Source organism: Macaca nemestrina, chromosome 18, assembly GCF_043159975.1.
Source record: "Macaca nemestrina isolate mMacNem1 chromosome 18, mMacNem.hap1, whole genome shotgun sequence".
Classification (NCBI taxonomy): domain Eukaryota; kingdom Metazoa; phylum Chordata; class Mammalia; order Primates; family Cercopithecidae; genus Macaca; species Macaca nemestrina.
In genome coordinates, this window is record NC_092142.1 from 47,437,442 (window position 1) to 47,462,246 (window position 24,805).

At 38.9% G+C, this 24,805-nt stretch overlaps 1 protein-coding gene across 3 annotated transcripts in view; it reads right to left on the reverse strand.

The window, feature by feature from the left end:
* Positions 1–24,805, reverse strand: part of LOC105492236 (NEDD4 binding protein 1) — an 85,850-nt gene that overhangs the window by 14,440 nt on the left and 46,605 nt on the right. For all 3 annotated transcript variants that reach the window (XM_071084501.1, XM_011759267.2, XM_071084502.1), the window contains 2 exons: positions 7,820–9,510; positions 702–832 (listed from right to left, as the gene is read on the reverse strand). In XM_071084501.1, the coding sequence (XP_070940602.1) occupies positions 702–832; positions 7,820–9,450 (1,762 nt within the window). In that variant the 5' untranslated portion in view covers positions 9,451–9,510. The remainder of the gene's footprint in view (positions 1–701; positions 833–7,819; positions 9,511–24,805) is intronic.

Here is a 24,805-nt window from a genome sequence, read left to right on the forward strand (position 1 = left end):
GGAATACTTGGGAACTGTGTGGTTTGACCATTTCTGCCCCACTAAGTGACTAAATTTCACTTCCTGTTTAATGTGCTGGGCAAGTCCTGTACTCACTCACCCTCCCTCCCCACAATCTACTTTATTTTTCCAGGCACCCTGATGTGTTAAGTTGCCTGACACAGCCCTTTCACCTATCTTCCTATCATGACCTATGACACAAACAACCTGAAGTTTCTCTGGAACATTCCACGATTCATAGTAAGTTCAAATCTTTCGTGTGTGGCCTGCAGGTCAGCCAGAGTACTTTACGGTTAACAGAAATGATTTATATTAAGCCATTAAATAGACTGTTAAAAAGACATAACTTGAAGGGGCCAAATTTATGAAGTGACTTCAAAAATACTATCTAAACAGTCAGAAACCCAGCCTAATAAAAAGACATTTTTTAGAAAGTAAAAAGAAAACATGTGATATATAATGAACTCTTAACATAACTTCCTGTATAAATAACTATGTTAACTTTCCATCCTACCCCCTAGTATTTCTGATGCTGTGGCACTCTCTTCAATTGATGTTTTGCTAGGTGTGGTAGATTTACAATTTTATTTTTAAAGCTGCTGCCGATGGCACACAGCTCTATTCTAAACAGCATGTGTTGCAATTATAAGCTGACTCATTAAACATTTCACTAGAAATCTGAAAAAATCAGTTTGCCTCACCTGTGACATTAGGATCACGCCTTGTTCTCCACTGAGGGACAAATACAGTGATGTTTCTGTTGCCAAGCTTCCAAAAATATTCAACCGCAATTGCAATTCCGCGACAAGAAAAGAACTTTTTCAGACCATGGCTAGAAATAAGAGTAAAGAAAATAAATAAAATTTATTTCTGTTTAAAGCACAGTTTCACCATGAAAAGTTAACATACACATACAACAAACAATAACAAAGTTTCCTTTAATACTCTTACATTTTTAGCATTTATTTCATAAAGTTAGGATGGAACTTTAGGGACAGAACTCTTAATAGTGTCTTAGGATTTTTCTCACATTTTGTTAATCTAACTGGGTGTGTTGTTGTGATAGAAGGCAGTGAGCTCCATGGTAATACTTGTTCGCTGTGACAGAAGAAAGGGACAAAGATGTGACACAGTCATAACCCCTGCAACCTCCAAAGATGCTGCTGTGTCCTGTCCCAGGAGGGCCCCACTCTTTTCAGGGAATGGCTATATTTACTCAGTTTACAGTTTACGAGAAACATGTCGAGGGCAAGACTCAAATGAAATTTATGGAGGGGCTGTGAAAGGCTATTTTAAGAAAGCAGAAAACAGGGAAAAAAGGTAAAAATAAATAAATAAAAAACAACAATGAACAGTAGAGAACACAGGTCAGAACACTTTTTCTGTTAAGAGCCACACAGTCTCTGTCATACCACCCAACTCTGTGTGTGAAAACAGTCACAGACAGCTGTAAATGAATGTGTGTGGCTGTGTTCCACATTTACAAAAACAGGTGGCGGGCCTAATTTGGCCCATAGTTTACAATCCTTAGTATAGAGGATTAAAAAATGCCAACCCCTCCATCCATAACACATTTCAACGGAAAGGAAGAAAGTACTTAAAATTTACGCTCCAGCAGTTAATTAAAAGTGGAGATAAAAAAGTTAAAAGTTTAAAATTCTGCAGGTGGTAATGTGTCTACTCATGGGTATTACAAAGAAAAAAAGACTAAAATCTTAAACAGTGATGCTGTAATTGATGAAATTAGCATAATCTATGTTCACTGCTTCAATGGTCACTTAGATTCCAGCGACAATACTCCTTGCATCTTCAGTCCTGTCTTCTCTCCACGTCTAATGCTGCATGCCAAAATTGCTTTGTAGAAATACTTCACTTGCAAGTCCTGCCATGATGGGCATATGTGTCCCGAGTTAAACCCTGGCTCTCCTAATTCCAACCTACCCTGAAAATTCCAGTGAAACTAACTTTTAAATGCAGCCCGAGGCCTTTGATTCTGCTCAGGGCCTTCAAAGGCACTGTCCTACACTAATCCTGCCTGGCTTCCAGGACCCCTCCTCGTCTGACTCGTCAGAAAGGATCTGGCCAAGTGATCCTCCCACTACCATGCAAAAACCCTCTTGGTTTTGACCAGGTCTTGCCATCTCACCCCTCCTGGTCTCTGGGCCTTTCCTTGTGTTGCTTTCTATATGTGCGATGCTCTTGCACCTTTCCTTGCTCCTTCTTCAAATGCCCTCAGGACTGAATGCGCTGAATTCTGGCCCCTCTTCTTCTATGAAGCTATTTCTAGACACAGGGCCTCTCTCAGCCTCCTCCCTCTTCTGAGTTCCAATCCTGTATGGTGCACCAGAATCACAGAGATAGAATGGCATTTAGATGCCCGTTAGAAAAAGGAGTCACTAGGGGAGGAGCAGCCTGCCTGGGTTGCACAGCCAGGGGGATGAGCTGGATTAGACTCTGGCTTCCTCACACCTGCCCTTTCCACGACCCCACCTGCATGTGCGTTCCTTGAGAGCAGGAAGAGGCTGGACACTTCACGAACATCTAATGCTCTGTGAGATTCAGAAGAGCTACTCATAGACTCCTCTTTTTAAAGGCTATTTCTTTTTCAGTGAACCACAAATATTTCAGAGGCTCTTATCCCAGAAATTATATGTAAATAAACAAACCCAATCTTGATAATTCAGGAGTGCTTTGTTTATCTAAAAGCATTCAAATATGACAAGAAGGTAGCAAAGTGACATTTTTAACTAGAAAAAAGACTGGGGGTGGTTCTTTAGGGGGGCCTTTTTTAATCTTTCAAAAATAATAAATCATCCATCACTCTAATTGCCTAACAGCAGGGACATACCTAGAGTTAACGTCAACCACAGTCCTAATTTGAAAATCCACAACAGAACAACCTGCTGGTTCTTAGAAAAACCAAGAAATATGTATATTTAGTCCGCAAAAGGATAATCCTTGAGAGAACTGCACTGAAAAGGTTTTTAAGGTGGCTCCCTGATTATTTGACAGATACAAATGTGTGCTACCTACTCTCCCTCTTTTCCTTAACAGCTTCTGGTGATGGCAAGAGGAGGAATTGGATAGAGGAGGAGTACCCAGTTCAATTCCACTGGGTCACTACGTAACAAGGGTGGAAATACAGACTGATGAATTCCGCTGCCCTGGACTCCTTACAAGTCTAGAGGGGGAACAAATGGAGTTTCTAGAAACATCAGCTCTCAACTAAATTCCAAAATGTTATTCTCAGTGATAAGATCATATCACTTTTGATACTTTAAAAAAATCTCAGGAATGGAATTAAAACAGAGGTTCAAAATTCTGGTGGAGAACATACAGATTTACCCAAAAAATAAAACTACAATAACAAAAAATTAAGTGGAGCCAAATTATTGTCCTCAAAATAATACAGAGGGTCCATTAAGGACCGTTCTTCCTACTTCAAGTCCTATACCCTGAGTAGGCATGTGCTTACTCATCACTGTCTCCTAGCCTTTCTGCAATCAAACCAGAGTAGCATGTTGACAGGTAAACCCAGACCAAAGGTCTATCTTGACCCAGAGGCAAAGTATATATATAATAACACCTTGCTACTTACGGGAAGGCCAAAGCTCTGGGGCTCCCAGCTCCAAATACAGAATGAACAGTTATTAAGTCTGGGAGGACAGGTGTGCAGGCCCTCAAGAGATTTAAATGCCTGTTTCCATATAATTGGTTAAAGATTATATTAGGGGTTGTTTGCCATATTATAGAATGCTGGCGACTAAAAGAAAGTGTCCAAAGCAGAGGAGAGATGGGTGACACACAGCTGATAAAAACTCATGGCAGCCATAGCACCAGACAGGGCAGTGTGGAGACAGCGGAAAGTCCTTTCTGAGTTACCCAGGAAAAATTTCTTTTTATGGAACCCTAATATGGAAAAGACTAGTATGAGAAAAAAAGGTTAAAATACATAATTCTGGCAAGGGAAGGGGCAAACCTCATCTACATGGAAAACTATCACCCCATATGTCAGGGGCTCTCAGGCTGAAGTTTCAGGCTGACAGAGCCCAAATGTTTCTTGGCCACTACTGTGCTGTCTAGCCATACATCACAAAACAATTTCCACTTACTCATCATTTGACTCATTCATGGTGACGAGGGGGCAAGAACAAGATATACAAAATTGGCAGCATTAAACAGGGTACTGTGGAGGTTTTCACAGGTGGTATGGGCTGCAGACCTCATTCTGGACAGGAAAATGAATGAACAAAGGCTTTACAAAAATACATTGAAGGGTGGGCCTAGGCTGCTTTAGGGTGGGGCCCACATCAACAGATCCTATTGCTTAAGGAATCAAATAAGTACTTCCCCAACTACTTGGGTCAAATCCGTAAGCTTTAGTTACAGTGCTGTGCAACCCAAGACTTAAGTATCCAATGATGCCTTGGCCTGAAAATTCCAACCTTAACTTCTGCTGGAGGAGAGACGGTATATGGCAGCTCTGGGGAAAGACATTATGGGTCCAAATCTCTATCTATGTAACCCTGGAAAACATTTCTAAGCCACTTCATGTTGTATAAATTATAACTTTTGCCTCACAATTGGTGTGAAGGCTGCATTTTTAAAAATACAGTGCCTGACACATAATAATGGGTGTTTCGGCTTTAAAATCCCAAATATTTGTTGCATTAAATATATGGTCTCAGTTAAAAATCTCAACTGGCCACTGGAATAGTAACCATGAAGTTACGAACGGGTAGTAGAAAGCCACTAAAAAAAATCCTAAACTGGGCATGGTAAGGCATGCCTATAGCTTCAGCTACTAGGAAAGATAGGCCGAGTCCAGGAGTTCGAGTCCAGCCTGGGCAAAATAGTCAGACTTCACCTCTCAAAAAAAGAAAAATTCTAATTTGCCTTTAATTCATCAACAAGTTTTTAATGAGTTCCTACTATATGTCAGGGACTATGGGTATTAGAGGTAGTTCATTGAACAGAAGAAACACAAATCAGTTTCTTCATGGAATCTAGTCAAAGTTAATTCACACTTAACATTGAAGCAACTGATTTAAAATAAGGGCTGATTTTTTTTCCAACTTCCAAAAAAAATTGAGGTAAAATTCACATGACTAAAATTCAATGGCATTTACTACATTCACAATGCCATGCAACCACCTAGTTCCAAAATGTTTGTCACTCCAAAATAAAACTCTATACCCATTATGCAGTTTCTTCCTAGAATATGGGTAAATCTTAATTACTGACATTTTCAGAACAATACATCAAATTAAGTACAAGTCTGTCTCCTTAAAGTAACACATTCACTTGTAAAAGTATTGCCTTTAAACACAGACATCTGTGAATCCAAAGAAAATGTAAATCCGCCCAAAACAATCAGTTTTCCAAAAAAAAAAAAAAAAAAAAAAAAAGAAAGCTTGCAGCTTTCTCTTAGTGTAATAATTGGTAGTTTTCAAAAGAGATGATACTGTACTCAGGGCATTAGGAAATATGTGGGAGTGTGTTTGGGGTGTCACAATGACTGGGGAAGGATATTATAAGCAAAGTGGGAGGGACTAGATTTGCAAAACATCCTGTCAGATAGGTAACACCACTCTAAATTCCAACAGTGACCCTGCTGAGAAATATGCCTGTTAACTACCCCAAAAGGTTTTTAAAAAGCATCAGGATCACTGCTCATTCTATGTTAACTTGCATTTCCTATTTGGAAAATCCTTCCACATACAGAAAAGTGAAAGAGGATGAGAACTGCTCACAACTGTGACCTAAATTTTGTGTCACTAGTTGGCTCAAGAAATCATAACAATGAAGAACTTGTTCCGGGCTTGGGGTGTGGGTGACTGAAGTTGACATTTTTGCTTAGATATCGCTATGCAGCTGCGGGTCATTTGCTGGGTTTCCCCTAATAGGGCTGCCAAAAAAACCAAAGTGAAATGACAATAAACATGATTTGGAAATGACGATAAACATACTGCATATTTTTGCTGCCTGTCTTCAAATTTTAACATCTGAAATGACGGCATTTTCTTTTTGACAGCAAAACACAGCATCGATAATTCATTCAAATAATAAAAACCAGAATAATCCTTATATTTTAAAAAATACATATTAAAATATTTATGAACATATAGCTGAGATTTCCTTCAAAATAATAGGGGTGGAAGGAAGAGGTAAGGGCTAGGATGAAACAAGACTGATCATGAGCTGGTAATTATTGAAGGTGGGTGAGGAACCCATGGGAATTCATTATTTTATCTTGTGTATCTGAAAATCCTAATAAAAAATTTGCAAATCAAAAATTACAAATATACTATAAACATATATTTCAAAAATAACATTTATTTTTCAATCCTAATAGGTATTCTTAAAAACTCAGGGCATTAACTGATCTCTCAGAACTCCCAAAAAAGAAGTTATACAAACATTTGGCAACTCAGAAAAGTATTTTTAAGATTTGGCAACTTCTTCCTCATTCCATGTCCAGGTGCCCTGTTTATTGAATTGTAGCTACTTAAAATGCCAGACCTTGAATATTTCTTCAAAAATCAATGGTGTTAAATTAAATTTGGCCTAAAGCTGCCTCCACACATAGTGACCTGCAACCTTAGTATGTGAACAAATTGCAACCTAAGAGTATTCTTGTGGGGAAAAAAAAAAAGTCTCAGCCAATCACAGCAGCTAAGCTTCAGCTAATCACAGGCTGGCAACTGTTCAGACCACGTCTACATAAGGCAAATGCCTCATCACAGGATGCCTGGATAAGGCAAATGCCAACCTGTAGGCAATCAAGTTGTTTCTGCAGGGCACTTCCCTCTTCTGCCGATAAATACCACTGGCCCTCATTGCTGAGTGAAGCTCTATGAACCTCTCCTGGTTTAGGGTGCTGCCAGATTCATAAATCATTGTTTGTGCAGATCAACTCTGCTAAATTTAATTTGCCCGAAGTTTTTCTTTTAACAATGGGGTGACTGGTTTTGAAAACAGAAGGCAGACTTTACACAGTTGTTGAAATGATATGGTAAAGATGTCCTTAAGGACAGGTCAGAAGGCAACAGATTGCAGCAACTGAAACTCCAAACAGTTAAGTGACCTGCCCCAAATCAAACAGCTGGTCCACAGTGCGGGGAGGCTCTTGACCCTCACACACTTCTTAGCCACGATCTTAAACTGCCCCTTAGAAAAGAAATCCAAGTGTACAGGTTTCAAATCAGAGGATTTTCAACTAAGAGGAGTTCCAAGACAGGCTAACTAGAAACAACAGGTTCATTAAATGATGTCTTTCACTAAAAACATTATAAACTTTTAATAAGAGCAGAGGCCCACAATGAAGCTCAAACTAACTTCCTTTGAAAGGAAATTGCCATTGCTCTATCCAGAGAAGTACACCACACCTATTACCACTGCATACTCTAGGCTAGAGATCAGGCATACTCTAACATAAGATAAAAAAAAAATCCTTGTGCTTTAAGCTTTGTTTTCTTATTTAGATTAGAACATAATGGTACTCACAGTATTAAGAATGTAATGACTTAAAAGTCACTATACTATCTATCACTGAGCAATGCAATGTGAAAAGATAATATTCTGTCCTCTCTTGCCCTTAGAAATTAAGTTCAGCAGGGTGAAGTAAAGTTCATGAATCCAGAAGATGGACTGACAAAACCTTTCCAACCAGTTGGTTCCCATTCCCCTCCACCATCCGACCCTAAGGCTACAGATCAACTATATACAACATGTATGTATAGTTCCTATATACATGTGATTCTCAGACACCATTTAGAGCCCTATTTAAAATAAAACAATCTGCAGAGAATGGACTTACGTAATTGCAACATTGCTCCCATCTATAACAATGTGCTTCAAATCTGTTCTCCCTGGTTCATTTTTTAATTCCAGCTTGTAGGGTACTTTTAGAGTATCTCGAAATCTTTGAACTCCAGTAACTGAGGAATCAATATGATCAGAAGGTCCTGCCGACCTTGCATCAGTAACTGAAGGTAACAGCTGGGGCAGTGGCATTGGTGGAGAAAGGGTTGAACAATTTGGCTTAGAATGAGGAGAACTACAACATCCTAAACGTTTTTCACAGGCAGATTTCATATTATTTGGAAGCAAGGGTTCTGGCTGCTGGTGTAAACCATTTTCAGGAAAAACTGGAACTCTGGGCTGGTGACTTGAAGCTCCCCTTGAAACAAAATTGACTTCTTTGGGACTTGAAGAGGCAACAGAAGGTGAAAGGCCATCAGTTTCAGGGTCTATGTTACAAACATAGTTCTGGTTTGAACCCCAGACTTCATGTTTCTGTTCTATTGGCACTGTTCTGAAAGTATTAATTCTGCAATTTGAGGTACATGGTTTAGCTTCCACTTTGAATGGTAACTGAGAAAATTTTTCTGCCATATTTTGCTGTGTGTGAGTCTGTGTTTTCTTTGGAGTGGAATCAGTTGTAAGCTCATTTGTGCTGCTATAAACACCCTTATTTTTGGTTTTGTTGGTCTCTGGATACATTGTACCAGCTGAAAATTCTCTGTCTTCTTGGAATCTTTTATTTTCTTTTTCAATTTCCTCTAAGAGCAATAATGGTTCAGTAGATGGTCCATACACCTTAATGACTTTTTCAACAATTTCTTGGGAATAGCCCATGGTTTTAAAAAAGTTTACGAGGATGTTGTATTCCATTTCCTCAGTAGTTTCTTTTATATCTGGACTTAAATTTTCAGAATCAGTAGAAGAATCAGATAGGTCAGCTATTACATTTCCAGCCAATGTCTTAGCATCATGTAAAATCTCCCCCTCCTGAACATTTTCCAAAGAAAACTGCTTCTTGGTATGCCTTTCTTCAGAATCAGAAAATCTCCTTTTCTGACAAATTCTCTCATTGGAAAGTGCCTCTTCATCTGGGGTTAGACCATTTATTGGATCAAAAAGCACATCTGGTGAGCTAGAAAGGACTGTGTCCATTTGTTTTGTAAGCTCAGAAACAGGAGTCCCAGCTTTATTTCTTGCCTCTTCCTGCAAAACACTTTCATCTCTGGAAATATTCAGCCCTGTGGCAGCATTCTGTGTAAACTCTGTTTGTTGAGAATCTCTAATTTCAATAACATCATCATCTCCTGTTTCAAAGAGATTCTCCTCACCTTGTGTGAGTGTCAAAAGTTCTTTTTTCAAGGAAGTGGGCAAAATCAACAAATCCATTGTGTAATTGTCTGCATGGGCTTCAACAAATTGTTTGAATTCCCTTTTCACCTCTGATTCTTTCTGACTACTGGGTAGGTTCTCTTTATTTTCAAAGAGCTTTACAAACTGTTGAATGTGACTCCTAGCCATGACCACGGCCTCAGCACTTCCTCTGATGCCAAGAAGGCCAATGTCCAGAATGCAGAGGTCAGCACAAGTATCCTGAATCAAGCTTTTCAGAAACAGGCTCTCTGCCCCAACAAAAATGCAGTGCATGTCTTTGGGGTAACATTCTCTTTCTTCTAGTTCAGGTTCACAGATTCCTTTAATATATTCCTGTAAAGAGAAAATAAGAAATTAGGTCAATTTACAAAAGTTCCTTATAGCACATAATAAATTACACATGCAACTACAAATGTCAGGTCAATTTTATAAAAATCACAAGCATGTTTGTAATTTTGAACAAAACGTCATGTTTTAAATAAAACATTGAAAGTAACAGATATAACTTGCTTAAATCATCTTTAGAGGAACCAAAAAATTTTCATCCAAATCTAAAAGGTGGGTATTTTGTAACATTTTACGCAATGTGATCTTATGGATTTGCTGAGCTACACAGTGAATAATCCCAAGGATGGATTTATTTACATCTCTAATGAAAAGACATCTTTGCTTGCTACCAGTAATGTATTACTTCCATGACATAATCAAGAGATAAATAATCAAATCAAGTGACTGACTAGAGAACAAATCTTGACTTTTGATACTATTACCCTTGGTTTCCAGATTTCTTGAAGGTATAAAGAATCACATTAATTTTTTTTTTTCAAAGCAAAAGCAAGCTTATTAAGAAGCAAGAATAACATTAACAAAATTTTTTTTTTCCAGTTGGTTGAAACAATCTATCTCCTGTATGATTTTTTGTCTGTTTTCTAAAGAAAACCAGACTGTTAAATTAAATGCAGATCTAATAGAACAAGTGAATGCTGGACAGTATTGCTGTTCTCAGATGCTGGTATTGAAAGGAGGCTGAAATAAGGCAAGAAAGGGAACTGAGTTCTCTTAGCAATTAGTTGCTACTGGAGTCAGAAGTATGAATCAAGCAGACAAGCAAACACACACACAGGAACATATCTGTTAATAACTTTGGCTCTGGGGTCAGTGTCTTGGTCTAAAATTCCAGCCATATGACAGGTACTATCTTGCTCAAGTTACCTAATCCCTCTAAGCCCAGTTTCCTCAACTATAAAAGGAGTGTAACTGCAGGGGTTTTGAGGGAATTCAAAAAGATAATGGAAGGTAAAGTCTCGACAACAGTGCCTTGCACATAGTAAGTGCTTACTAAGTAGTAACAACGCTGTTACTTAAATGATCAGTCAAAATTCTGGACAGAAATTTGTAGGAAATGAGTCTGGAGATATCTGATCTATACTTTAAACTAAAATTAGAATGGTGTTACCAAAAAGTTAAACCTGTGCAGCACTAGTCAAGAAGAGGCATGGTAAGCCTGTACTTACTATATACTTGCTGTGATAGTTACACAACTTCAGTGAGAATATTCAAACGTGTGTAAATATTCCTTGTGCATCTGAAATTTAGAACTACAACATCTTTATAAGTAGATGAAACAGCAGATATATGAGCTCCCTTACCTCCTTCTAAAAGCACCTGAAGTATTTGTGGTCTTGGTGGTAAAGCATGGAGGTAACTGGTGCTGGATAGAGGAGTTCTGTTATTTTTTTAGAGACAGGGTCTGTTGCCCAGGCTCGAGTGCAGTGGTATGATCTCGGCTCACTGCAACCTCTACCTCCCAGGCTCAAGCAATCTTCCCATCTCAGCCTCCTGAGTAGCTGTGACTACGGGCATGCACCGCCACACCTGGCTAATTTTTGTATATTTTGTAGAAATGAGAGTTCATCATGTGGCCCAGGCTGATCTCAAATCCCCTGATGAGCTCAATCTGCCTGCCTTGGTCTCTGAAATGCTGGGGTTACAGCTGTGAACCACTGCATCTGGCCAAGCTCTGTCTTTTTAATGGGGCAGCTTGCTATTTCTGTGAACATGTCAACTGAGTTAAACATAAAGTACTATAACCTATCCACTTTTCCTGAATGTGCAGCAGTGTTAAAGACTGAAGTCAGCATCCCTGAAGATCTCCAAAGAGGCAACATTTAGCTATCACTTGTTTGAAATTATGCTGTATTTAGGTTGTGGCTTTAACGTTTTAAAATTTATTTTGAAATAATTATAGGTTCTCAAGAAGTTCCAAAGGTACTACATAAAGTCCTGTGTACTCTTCAGTTTCCCCTAATCACTGCATCTTATGTAATTACAGTACAATTTCACAGTCAGGAGATTTACACTGACACATTTCTGTCTATATAGTTCTATTATATGTGCAGTCATTTTATCATATGTGCAGCTTCCTGAAACCACCACCTCAGTCAAGATATGGAACTATTCCATCACCACAAAGATTTCCCTCATTACCCCTTTAGAGTCATGTCCACCTACTCCTACCTTCCATCCCTAACCCCCGGCAATTTTTCATGTCTATAATTTTGTGACTTCAAGAATGCTATAAAAATAGAATTATATATGACTTTTGGGGTTCGCTTTTTTCACTCAACATACTGCTGTTGAAATCCATTCAAGCTGCTGCATATATCGAGTTCATTCCTTGTTACTGCTCAGTTGTATTCCATGGGATGGATGAACCAGTTTTTTTAATCCATCTCCCTACATTTTAGTTGTTCCTATTTGGAACTACTACAAATAAAGCTGCTATGAACACTCATGTGCTAGTTTTTATGTGAACTCAAGTTTCATTTCTCTGGGCTATGCTCAGGAGGGCAACTGCTGTTGGGTCATATGGTATGTGTGTGTTTAGTTTTACAAGGGACCGCCAAACTACTTTCCAGAATAGTTATACTATTTTACATTTCCCCACCCATGTTTGAGAGATCCAGTTTCTCCACAACTTTGCCAGAATTTGCCAGTCACTCTTTTTTATTTTACTTGTTCTAATAGGAGTGTAGTATTTGGTCTTAGTTTACATCTCCCTAATACAGTGGTGTTAAATATCTTTCCATGTACTAATAACCATCTACATATTCTCTTTGGTAAAATGAATCCTTTTGTCCACTTTCTTCCTTGAAAGAGTTTTCTTTTAGGCCAGGTGCGGTGGTTCATGCCTGTAATCCCAGCACTTTGGGAGACCGAGGAAGGCAATCACGAGGTCAAGAGATTGAGACCATCATGGCAAACATACTGAAACCCCGTCTCTACTAAAAATATAAAAATTAGCTGGACATGGAGGCGCATGCCTACAGTCCCAGCTACTCGGGAGGCTGAGGTAAGAGCACTTGAACCTGGGAGATGGAGGTTGCAGTGATCCAAGATCATACTACTGCACTCCAGCCTAGCAACAGAGCGAGACTCCATCTCAAAACAAAAAATTAAAAAAAAAAAAAGGTTTTCTTTTAATTTAGCCTGGGCAACATGGTGAAACCCCATTTCTACAAAAAATAAGCCGGGAATGTTGGTGTGTGCCTGTAGTTCCAGCTACTTGGGAGGCTGAGATGGGAGGATCGCTTCAGTCCAGGAGACTGAGGCTGCAGTAAGCTGAGATCATGTCACTGCATTCCAGCCTGGGCAAAAGAGCGAGACCCTGTCTCTAGAATTTTTTAAAAAATTTTTAATTGACAAATGATTGTATATCTATATATATATATTTTTTTTGAGATGGAGTTTTGTTCTAGTCACCCAGGCTGGAGTGGAATGGCGCAATCTCCCGGGTTCAAGCGATTCTCCTGCCTTAGCCTGCCAAGTGGATGGGATTACAGGCATGTGCCACCACACCTGGCTAATTTTGTATTTTTAGTAGAGATGGGGTTTCACCGTATTGGCCAAGCTGGTCTTGAACTCCTGACCTCAGGTGATCCCTCTGCCTCAGCCTCCGCCTCCCAAATTCTGGGATTACAATTAGTTGCTACTGATTGAAGCAGTCTATATCCTATGATTTTTTGTCTGTTTTCTAAAGAAAACCAGACTGTTAAATTAAATGCAGATCTAATAGAACAAGGGGATGCTGGCCTGAGCCACTGTGCCCAGCTGATTGTATATATTCATGGGTCACACAGGGAAGTCTTAATACATACAATGTATAGTGATCAGAACAGGTTAATCAGCATATCCATCTCAAACATTTAGCATTTCTCTGTGTTGTGAGCACTCTATATCCTCCATCATCCTTCTAGCTATTTGAAACTATGTATTATTGTTAACTACAGTCATTCTACAGTGATATGAAACACTAGAATTTATTCTCCCCAGGGAGTTGTAATTTTGTATCTATTAACAAATCTCTCCCTTTCCTTCCTAGTCTGTAGTATCCTTCTGCCCATTTTCTAACTGGGTTGTTTTATTACTCTTGAGTTTTGAGAGCTCTTTATATATTCTAAGAGTCTTTTGTCAAATATGTGGCTTGTAGATATTTTCTCCTGGTCTGTAGTTTGTCTTCCCATCCTCTTAACAGGGTGTTTTGTGACAGCAAGTTTTTAATTTTAAGGAAGTTCAGTTTATCGATTTTATTCTTCACCAAGCCTGAGGTACTGAAGACCTCTCCAATGTTACCTTCTAAGTTTTACATTTAAATCTATGATCCATTTTTAGTACATTTTAAAATAAGGTGTGAGGGTTACCTTGAGCTTCACGTTTTTGCCTATAGGTATAATACTGCTGTAGCATCATTTCTTGAAAAGGCTATTCTTTCACCACTGAATTGCACTTTTGTCAAAAAATCACGTGGCCATACTTGTGTGGAGCTACTTGTGAGTTCCCTATTCTGTTCCAATCTATGTGTCTATCCCTTCATCAAGACCACACCGTTTTGATTACTGTAACTGTATAATTTCTTAAAATTGGGTAATGACTTGCTCACTCTTTATAATTTTTAATTGCTTTAATTATTCCAGTTCCTTTGTCTTCCTATATATACTTTTAGAATAATTTTGTCTGTGTCTACAAAATATCTTGCTGGAATTTTGTCAGCAATTGTGCTGACAATTACGTGTCAGCAACAGACATGAATCTGAGCATAACTGACATCTGCTGAGTCTCCTGATCCAGGAACCTGGTATTTCTATACATTTATTTAGATCTCATTTGCTTTCTTTCATTAGCCTTTTGAGTTTCAGAATACAAATCCTGTACGTTTTCTAAGATTTCATATTTTAAGAATTTTATTTTTCTGAGCGATTGTGTATGGTGTTGTATTTAAAATTTTGGTTTCTATGTGTCCATTGTTAGTATATAAAAATGTAATTGATTTCTGTATGTTAATCATGAAACCTTCCTGAACTCACTTATTCCTATTAGAAGTTCAAGGATCTGTGTGTATGTGTAGTTTCCTGGGGAATTCCTACACAGACAATTATGTCATCTACAAATATTTCTTCTTTTCTGACTTATATGCCGTTTATTTTCTTGCCTTACTGCAGTGGCTAGAGAGTACAGCACTATGTTGGGGAGCAGTGGTGTGAGCAAATATGCTTGCCTTGTTAAAGATCTACAGAGAAAAGCACTCAGTCTTTCCCACCATTAAGAATGATGAAACCTGGAAAGTTTTTAATGATGCTCTTTATCACATTGAGGAAGTTACCTATTCTCTAGGATCATGAATATGGATGGGTGTTGAAATTTGTCAAATGCTTTACTGCATCAACTGATATAATCCTGTGATTATTTTTCTTCCTCAGCCTGTTAATATGGTTGGTTACACTGACTTCTGAATACTGAACCAGCCTTACATCCCTGGAATAACCCCTACATGATTATGGTGTATAATTATTTTACATATTGCTGAATTATATTTGTAAATATTTTGTTAAGAATCTATAAGGACTTTTTCCTTTTTGGTACTGTTTTTGTCTGGGTTTACCATCAGGGTAATACAGGCTATACGTGAGTTAGAAAGTGTTCTCTCCTCTTGCAGTTCTTGGAAGAGATTCTATAGAACTGATGTTCATTCTTTTTTAGACATTTTGTAGAATCCTCCAGTGAAACAACCTGGGCCTGGAGATTTCTTTCATAGGAGTTCAAAAATTATCAATTCAATTTCCTTAATAGATAATTTTCAATAGCCTTATAGCTATTTCATATGAAGTGAGTCATGGTAGTTTGTGCCTTTTGAGGAACTGGTCCATTTCAACTAAGTCACCAAATTTATGTATGTAGAGTTGTTTGTAGTTTTCTTATCTTTCTGATGTCTGCAAAGACACCTTGGTTTCATTCCTGATATTAGTAGTTTGCAGCTTCTCTCATCTTTGTTAGTGTTGCTAAGAGACTTGTCGATTTTACTAATCTTTTCAAAGAACAAGCTTTCATTTCACTGATTTTCTCTATTGTGTTTTCAGCTTCATTAATTTCTGCTCTTTATTATATTTTCCTTCTGCTTGCTTTGGGTTTATTTTGCTCTTCTTTTTCTAGTTCCTTGAACCTTAAATTATCAAGACTTTTCTTTCATTATTATTATACAGGAGAGGTCTTGCTATGTTGTCAAGGTTAGTCTCAAACTCTTGGGCTCCAGCAATCCTCCCACCTTGGCCTCCCAGAGTGTTGGGATTTCAGGCGTGAGTCACTGGGCCCGGCCTGTTCTTTTCTAATGTAAGCATTTAAGTGGCAGAAGTTTCCCTTTCAGCATGGCTTTAGTGGCATCCTGAAACTATGATATGCTGCATTTTCATTTCGTTCATATATTTTTCAAAATTTCCCTTTGACTCATAAATTTAGAAGTGTTATTTAGTTTTCAAGTTTTTGAAGATTTCCTGCTATCCTTCTGTTGGTGATTTTTAGTTGGATCTCTTTGTAGTCAAAACACTGTATGATTTCAATTATTTTAAATTTATTGAGAATTGTTTTGTAGCCCAGGATAAGGTCTATCTTGACATTTCTATGGGTGCTCATAAAGAATGTATATTCTGCTGTTGCTGACTGGGATGTTTTATAGATGTGTATTAGAACCTGGCTGGTTGATGGTGGTGCTGAGTTCTTCTACATCCTCATTTATTTTCTGTTTAATGGTTCCATCAACTATTGAGAGAAGGGTGTTGAGGTCTCCAACTATAACTGTGGATTTATCAAGTTCTCCTTTCAGTTCTGCCAGTTTTTGGTTCACATATTTTGCAACTCTATTGTTAGGAATATAAACATTTAGCACTGTTACATAATGTCTTCTTGAATTAACCCTCTTACTATTATGTAGTCTCTCAATATCTGGTAACTTTCTTTGCTCTGAAGGCTACTGATAGTAATATTGACACTCCACCTTTCTTTTAAATGTTTGCATGGCACATGTCTTTCCTTCTTTCACTTTTTACTTACCTGTAATACTTGAATTCAGCTTCTTGAAGACACCAGATAATTTGATTATATGTTCTTAATCCACTATGACAGTGCCTGTCTTTTAATTGGAGTGTTGATTTACATTTAATGTAACTATTGGCAAATCTGCCTACCATTTCACTTGTTTTCTGCTTGCTTCCTATATTTGATTCCTGTTCTATCTTGCCTTCTTTTGCATTATACAAACACTTAGTATAATAATTTACCTATCACACTTTTTTTTCTTCGTGAGACACAGTCTTGCTCTGTCGCCCAGGCTTCAGTGCAGTGGCATGGATCTCGGCTCACTGCAACCTCCATCTCTCAGGTTCAAGCGATTCTTATACCTCAGCCTCCCAAGTAGCTGGGATTACAGGTGCACACCACCACGCCTGGCTAATTTTTTGTATTTTTAGTAGAGACGGGGTTTTGCTATGTTTGCTAAGCTGGTCTTGAACTTCTGGGCTCAACTGATCCACCTACCTCGGCCTCCCAAAGTGCTGGGATTACAGGTGAGAGCCACCACGCCTGGCCCCTACTGCATTTTTATCTGTATCTCTTCATATAGTTTTTAAGTGGTGATGCTGATTACAATATTCTTTTCACAGCCTACTTATCATCACTATTCTATCATTTCATAAAACTATACCACTTATATAAATGTTTCTTATTTTCTATATCATATGATGTTTTGACATCTTGGGGGATCTTTCAGACCATGAGAGAGGCTGCCCCTTCCAGAGCCAGCTAATTCCTAGGGGTGCTCCCCAGCTTGTCTGGGGAATGCCTTTTAGGTGCAGACTGCCTGACCCAGTGCTATGCTCCCTCCCATCTCTTTGAGTCTCACATACGAAGCCAATATTTCCCCTGCACTAAATCAACCTAAGGCCAGGTACCAGACAACCAGAGACAGTCCCTATAAAGCCTGTAAGAATTATTCAAACTATCTAATCCTAAACTGTTTACCTCGCCCCACCTTCCCTTTCTCACAGAAGCCCCAATAAAGTCTCTGGCTTAGGCTTTCCTCTGGCCTGCTTCTGCCTCCTGACCAAACCCTGATGCTTCCCTGTGGTCCTGCATGGCATGGCATGTCCCCTTCTCTCAGCAAATGTAAATAGTAAATTCTTTCACTGGCACTGACCTGTGCTGTCACCTCCATAAATTCAAATCCCATTGGTAAAAATTTTAGGACATCAGCATACCGGTTTCTTTATTCCTGGTTCCTTTCCTCTCTCCCAATGTTAGGTTACAGTGATCTCACACATTGTATTTACATGCATTTGAAATCCCGTCAGACAACATTTTAATTTTTGCTTTCAATGTATGAAACTCATTTTAAAGAAATCAAGGGGAGAAAGTAACCTATTACATTTACCCAGATATTTACCATTTATATTTGAAGAACTTTCCTTAGGAGAATTCCTAAGGAATAGACTCTTTGGTGTAGACTGTGGGCAATAATTTCTCTTTAGTTTTTCTTCAACTGAGAATGCTTTATTTCACTTTCATTCTTGAAGGATAATTTCACTGGATAGAGAATTCTGGGTTAACATTTTTTTCTCCCCAGCAAACAGAATACAAGAAAATGGGTTAACATTTCTTGTCTTTCATCACTTAAAAAATATTGTGCCACTTTCTTCTGTCCTTTGCAGTTTCTGATAAGTCACAGTCATTTGAATTTTTGTTCCCCCACATGTGGTATGATTTTCCCTGGATGCTTTCATGATTTTTACGTCCTCAATTTTCAACAGTGTGCTTTCGATGTTTCTGGGTATGGAAATCTTTGGGTTTATTCTGGTTGTGTTCCGTGAACTGCTTGAACCATCATGTTTATATCTTTTGCCAAACTTGAAATGTCTTCAGCAATTATTTCTTCAAATACTTTTTCAGCATCACATACTTTTGCCATTTGGTTCCTCTATCTTCTATTTCTTTGCTGAAACTTACTTTTTCTAATAGTTTTAAGAGTATTTAAGATTGCCTGTGGAGTGTTTTCAGTTGCTGGTTGAATATTTTAGTCTTTCATCAAATAACTGCAACATCTGTGTCATCTCAGCACTGCTGTCTTTTCCTATATGAGTTGAGATTTTCCTACCCCTTTATATGCCAATTTTGAATTATATCCATTTTGAACAATGCAAAATTATGTTATAAAACCTTCAATCTTGTTTAAATCTTATAAATACTGAAACTTTTGTTTTAGCAGATAGTTGATGTAATTAGATTCAGGCTGCAAGCTGCAACCTGTCTTCTGAGCTGTGGTTCCAATATCAGTTCAGTTTTCAAAGCCCTGCAATACTATTTTTTAATTTTTATTTTTGAGACAGGGTCTTGCTCTGTCACCTAGGCTGGAGTGCAGCGGTGCCATCATAGCTCACTGCAGCCTCAATCTCCTGGGTTCAAGTGATCCACCCACCTCAGCCTCCCAAGTAGCTGAGAACACAGGTGCATGCCACCATGCCTGGCTAATTTTTCTATTTTTTGTAGAGACAGGGTTTCTCCATGTAGCCCAGGCTGGCCTTGAACTCACTCCTGGGCTCAAGCGATCCACCTGCCTTGGCCTCCCAAAGTGCCGGGGATATAGGCATGAGCCACCATGCCTGGCCTGCAATGCTATGTATCTATCCCACATGTATGCCACTGTGTAGCCATTCTGGGACTTGGACGGTGGTCTTTTTGTTAATTCAGTTCTCAAAAGCCTTTCTTATGCTGATTAGGAACAGATCCATGCACATGTACCTTGGGGATCAGCCAAGGGGATTATGAACAACTTCATGGCTCACTTTCCTGAACTCTTCCCTCTCTGCCATCTACCTGGTGCTTTCTGGTTTCCTGGGGCTCTCTCCCCTTGGTCCTCCACCCAGAAAGATGGGGCTTTTGATTAACCCACTGCCTTGTACCTCTGCAACTGTGCTTGGATCCAGCCAGGACACACAGAGAGAAAAATCAATGGAGCCCACAACTACAATTAGAGAGAAAGGTTCTCCTATGTTGGAATTTTGGCTTCTACAAGCTTCGATTGCCACTACATGATTATTTGGGGCTGAGTTACATGAGAATAAAGAAGAAAAAAAGGGGGGGGGGGCTCACTCTAAGGTTTGGATGTTTCCTTTTCTGTCACTTGGGCTGAAACCAGAAGGCTTTTCCTGGTGTGTCCTGGTGCCCATTTCCACTTCCAGGTGGAACTATGTTATGTTCATGCTGGAGGATTAACGAGGGGGAACAAATGGTAAACTCACTGCTGGTTTGGTGATACTTTTTCTTTTCTTTTTTGAGATGGAGTCTCACTCTGCAGCCCAAGCTGGAGTGCAGTGGCATGATCTTGGCTCACTGCAAACTTTGCCTCTGGGACTCAAGTCAATTCTCATGCCACAGCCTCCCGAGTAGCTGGGACTACAGGCACATGCCACCATGCCCAGCTAATTTTTTGTATTTTAGTAGAGATGGGGTTTAGTAGAGATGTTACCCAGGGTGGTCTGGAACTTCTGGGCTCAGTTGATACACCCATTTTGGCCTCCCAAAGTGCTGGCACTACAGGCATAAGCCACTGTGCCCAGCTGGTGGTACTTTAAATTCTGGTCTTTGTTCTAAATCTGCCTATTATTTATTTTTCAGGGTCCTCAAATAGTTGCTATATGCATTCTGCCTAGGTTTTATCGCTGTATTCAGTAGGACTGACAGGGTGGAGTGTGCTTACTCTTTTTTTTATTTTTATTTTTTTTTTATTTTTGAGACAGAGTCTCGCTCTGTCACCCAGCCTGGAGTACAGTGTGGCACTGGGTTCAAGCGCTTCTCCTGTCTTGGCCTCCCAAGTAGCTGGGATTACAGGCGTGTGCCACCTCACCTGGATAATTTTTGTATTTTTAGTAGAGACAGGGTTTCACCATACTGGCCAGGCTGGTCTAGAACTCCTGGTTTCAAGGGATCCTTCTGCCTTGGCCTCTCAAAGTGCCAGGATTAAAGGTGTGAGCCACTGTGCCTGGCCAGCTTACTCTATCTTACCAAGAACTGGAAACTTCTTGCCTGTTAATGTAGGTGATGCTGCCCATCCAACATGAGTAAGTGAATAGATGAATTCACATTGGTCAAATACTATTGAGATTACTGTGCAGCCACTTGGATACGGAAAATTTGATCATATCTCCTCAGTGGGCCACCAGCAACAACTAGCCAAGCTGAAGAGGAGAGATTTACTCTCCAGACGAAAGACCCTCAAAACAAATACTCCCTCAAAAGGGGCTATTGCTGTATCCGACCCAAGGTAAAGCCCACCTATTGACAGATTCTGCCCAGATACAGAGCTTCCATTTCAGATCTAGTGGGCCTAAATACAAAAGATGGAAACCAATTAAGCAGATCACACGGAGAACTGCAGGAAACTAGGTAATGCAGGGCACAAAAGAAAATCTTCACGAAATTTTAATTAGTGGTTTCAAACAGATATAAGATGATACTGAACCCACAGAACAGGAATCAAGATGCTAAAAGAAGGGAAAGGAAGGAAGAAAAAGAAGAGGAAAAGGAAAGAAATCAGAATAGAAATGTGGGCAAATTAAGAATATGATGGCCAAAATAAGAATCAATAGAAAAACTGAAAGATAAAGGTGAAGAAACCTTTCTAAAAGTATCATGAAAACAAAGAAATGGGAAAAATAAGAAAAGAGGCCTTAAAGGTCCACCTAGGATATCCCAAATCCAAATAACTAGCATGTCAAAAAGGGAGAATGGCAATTAATACAAAAGTAACATAAAATCATTTCCCAGAACCAGAATACACAAGAAGGCTGGGTGAGGTCATGAGTCTCTAATCCCAACACTTTTGGATGCTGAGGTGGGCGGATCATTTGAGGCCAGGAGTTTGAGACCAGCCTGGGCAACATGGAGAAACCCCATCTCTATAAAAAAACACAAAAATCAGCCAGGCATGGTGGCATGTGCCTGCAGTCCCAGCCACCTGGGAGACTGAGGTGAGTGGATCACTTGAGCCCAGGAAGTTGAGGCTGCAGTGAGCCATGTTTGCACCACTGCACTCCAGCCAAGGTGACAGGGTGAGACCCTGTCTCTAAATAAAAAAATAAATAAAATACATAAGAACCCAAGCATAATTAGTGAAACAATTACAACTTTCTTGGAACTAAAGGCCAGAAACATCTTGAAAGGAAAAACAAAATACCTAGGCATGATTACTTTCAAAAGTCCCGTAAGAAAAATCCTGGGAGCAGGGTGGGAACAGGACATACAAAAGAATAACAATAAGAATGTCACAAATTCTCAAAAGCAATTCTGGATGACGGGGGAGGGGGAACGGGCAGGCAGTAATGTATCCAAAGTTCTAAGGGAAGATGATTTTCAATCTATAATTCTATACCTATCCACATTACATATCGAATACAATATAGAATAAAGACCCAGAAAATTACTTCTATGGATTCTTTTCTTAGCAAACAGATATCTGACAATGAAATTCACCAAAATAAGGGAGATGAAATAATTAGTTATACAATCCAAGAGTGGCAACTAGAAGTCCAAACGTCATAGACAAACTGAGGAACCAGTGGATTAGAGGAGGGAAGAGGATTTTAGAGGCGTTCTCCCAAAAAGGATGCTAAAATAGAGATATAAATAAATACTTATAAAGTAGTAAGGGTATATATAAAACACATTTCACAAGTGGATGAAAACAGGGCAGATACAAATTCCAGGAAAGGCTTGGGCCTTGAGGTCAGGAGTTTGAGGCCAGCCTGGGCAATACAAAAAGTTAAAAAATTAGCTGAACATTGTGGTGCATGTCTGTAGTAGCAGCTACTCAGGAAGCTGAGGTGGGAGGACTGCCTGAGCCCGTGTGGAGGCTGCAGTGAGCTGCACTCTAGCCTGGGCAACAGAGCAAGACCCTGTCTCAAAAAAAAAAAAAAAAATTCAGGAAAAAATTAAAAGTTGTTCCAAAAAAACCCCATAAATGTAGTACAGTACTTGGCTCTGCACTGGGTAACTAAAAAACATAACTATATTGGAAAAACTGGGATAGTTTTTGTCTCATTTATCTTAAAGAAAGTGAATAATGCCCATAATTGGTAAGAAATGGCAGTATAGGCTGGGCGCAGTGGCTCACACCTATAATCCCAGCACTTTGGGAGGCCGAGGCAGGCTGTTTGAGGTCAGGAGTTCAAGACCAGCCTGGCCAACATGGTGAAACCCTATCTCTACTAAAAATACAAAAATTAGTCAGGCATGGTGGCACACACTGTAGTCCCAGCTACTCTGGAGGCTGAGGCAGGAGAATCATTTGAACCTGGGAGGTGGAGGTTGCAGTGAGCTGAGATCATGCCACTGAACTCCAGTCCGGGGTGACAGAGTGAGACCTTGTCTCAAAACAAAAAACAAACAAACAAACAAACAAAACCAGTAGTATAGTTGACCCCCGAACAATACAGATAAGGAGTACCGACACTCCAACACAATTGAAAATTCACGTATAACTTTTTGACTCCCTCAAAATTAACTACGAATAGCCTACTGTTGATTAGAGGCCTTACCAATAACAGAAACAGTCAATTAATATAATTTTGTATGTTGAATGTATTATATACTGTATTCATAATAAAGTAAGCTAGAGAAAAGAAAATGTCATTAAGAAAATCATAAGGAAGAGAAAATGTGTTTACTATTCATTAAGTGGAAGTGGATCTACATGAAGGCCTTCATCCTTACCTTCACTTTGAATAGGTTGAGGAGAAGGGGGGATTGGTCTCACTATTTCACAGGTGGAAAAAAATCTGCATATAAGCAGACCAGTGCAGTTCAAACCCACGTTGTTTGTTCAAGGGTCAACTGCTTATTATTTATAATTCTTTAGGTAACCATCAGAACAAACAGCTAAAAACAGTAAAAAAAATAGTTGCCTCTAGGAAGTTAGGGAGGGTTGGAAGCAAGGAACTGCTGCTGTACACATAAATCTTTTAGTACTACTTGATTTTCTGTTTTAAACCATGTGTATGTATTATTTTGGTATACTTCCCACCTTCTACTTTTAATAAAAAAAATGTTGAAGTGGATGCATAACATGCTATTGAAGTGGATGCATAACATGCTATGATGTGTCACTGATAGTTTTGGCCCTAATTTTAAGTTTTGCTTGTTTCGTATCTGACATTTGAGATAAGGAATGTCAGCAGTTATGAAATATTGAGTAATTCATCCACGAAACAAACATTTTCTATTACTTCTCTGTTACTTTTCTGGATTAGTTTAATTGAATGTTATTATGCAAGAATAGCTGCTTGAAAACGTTAAATCTATAACTAACTGTATGACTTCAAATGTTCTCCATACTATACAACCAAAATAAAACATAAAATTAAATTGCATCTTGAGACAGAGAAGTAACTGCAAAAAGACCAGTGAACTACCTTAATTTTTTGTCATTTTTTAAATGACAATCACAAAACTCCCAACATTTTAATCCACTTGTCAATATTATATATTTGCACTTACAGAAATTTTGTACTATAAAATTCTCAATCTGAGGTATTATTTACCAACAAATTCATTGACTTTTCATAGCATATACAACAATCCTTTCACAGAAAGTGGTATGTTCAAAGGGGAATATGTTCAGATATTGTTTGGGTTACAAAATTAAGTAAGAGTCAGATCCTCTGAAAGCATCACAGAGGGCCAGAGGAGAGCTCCTGGGTCTCCTGTGCTGCAAGTGAGGAAGCACTGGCAAGACCGGCAGAGAAATGCTCAGCACAGACAGAGCTGTCTGACAGTATTCCTCATATAACTAAAACCAGTATCACAAGATGAACTGCATAGTTTTGGGAAACAGCTGTGCAAAATGCTTATGACTGCTTCACATGCTCAACCCCATTTTTTTTTGGTGCCCCCAAAACAATTATCCCCTAAGATTCAGATTTCATTAACAACTTATTCTTCTGAAGTACTGATTATTCTTCTGAACAACTGATCATTACATTCGAGTTCAGAAGTGAACAATAAAGTATACAGCATTATTAAATTTGAGATGTTTGGCCACTACTTACACTCATAAGGAAGATAATGCAATCCAAATATCCATCATTTGAATTGGCTGTACTTGGTATCTGCATATTTTTAGTGTTAGTTAAAAATATCTCCCGCATCCTACAATGTTCCTATTCTGTTTTACTTTACTCAGGCTTTCAAGAAAAAAGGGGGAGGGGCATGATATGTAAGTAACTTTCTTTTACGTGGTACATAGAATTTGTAT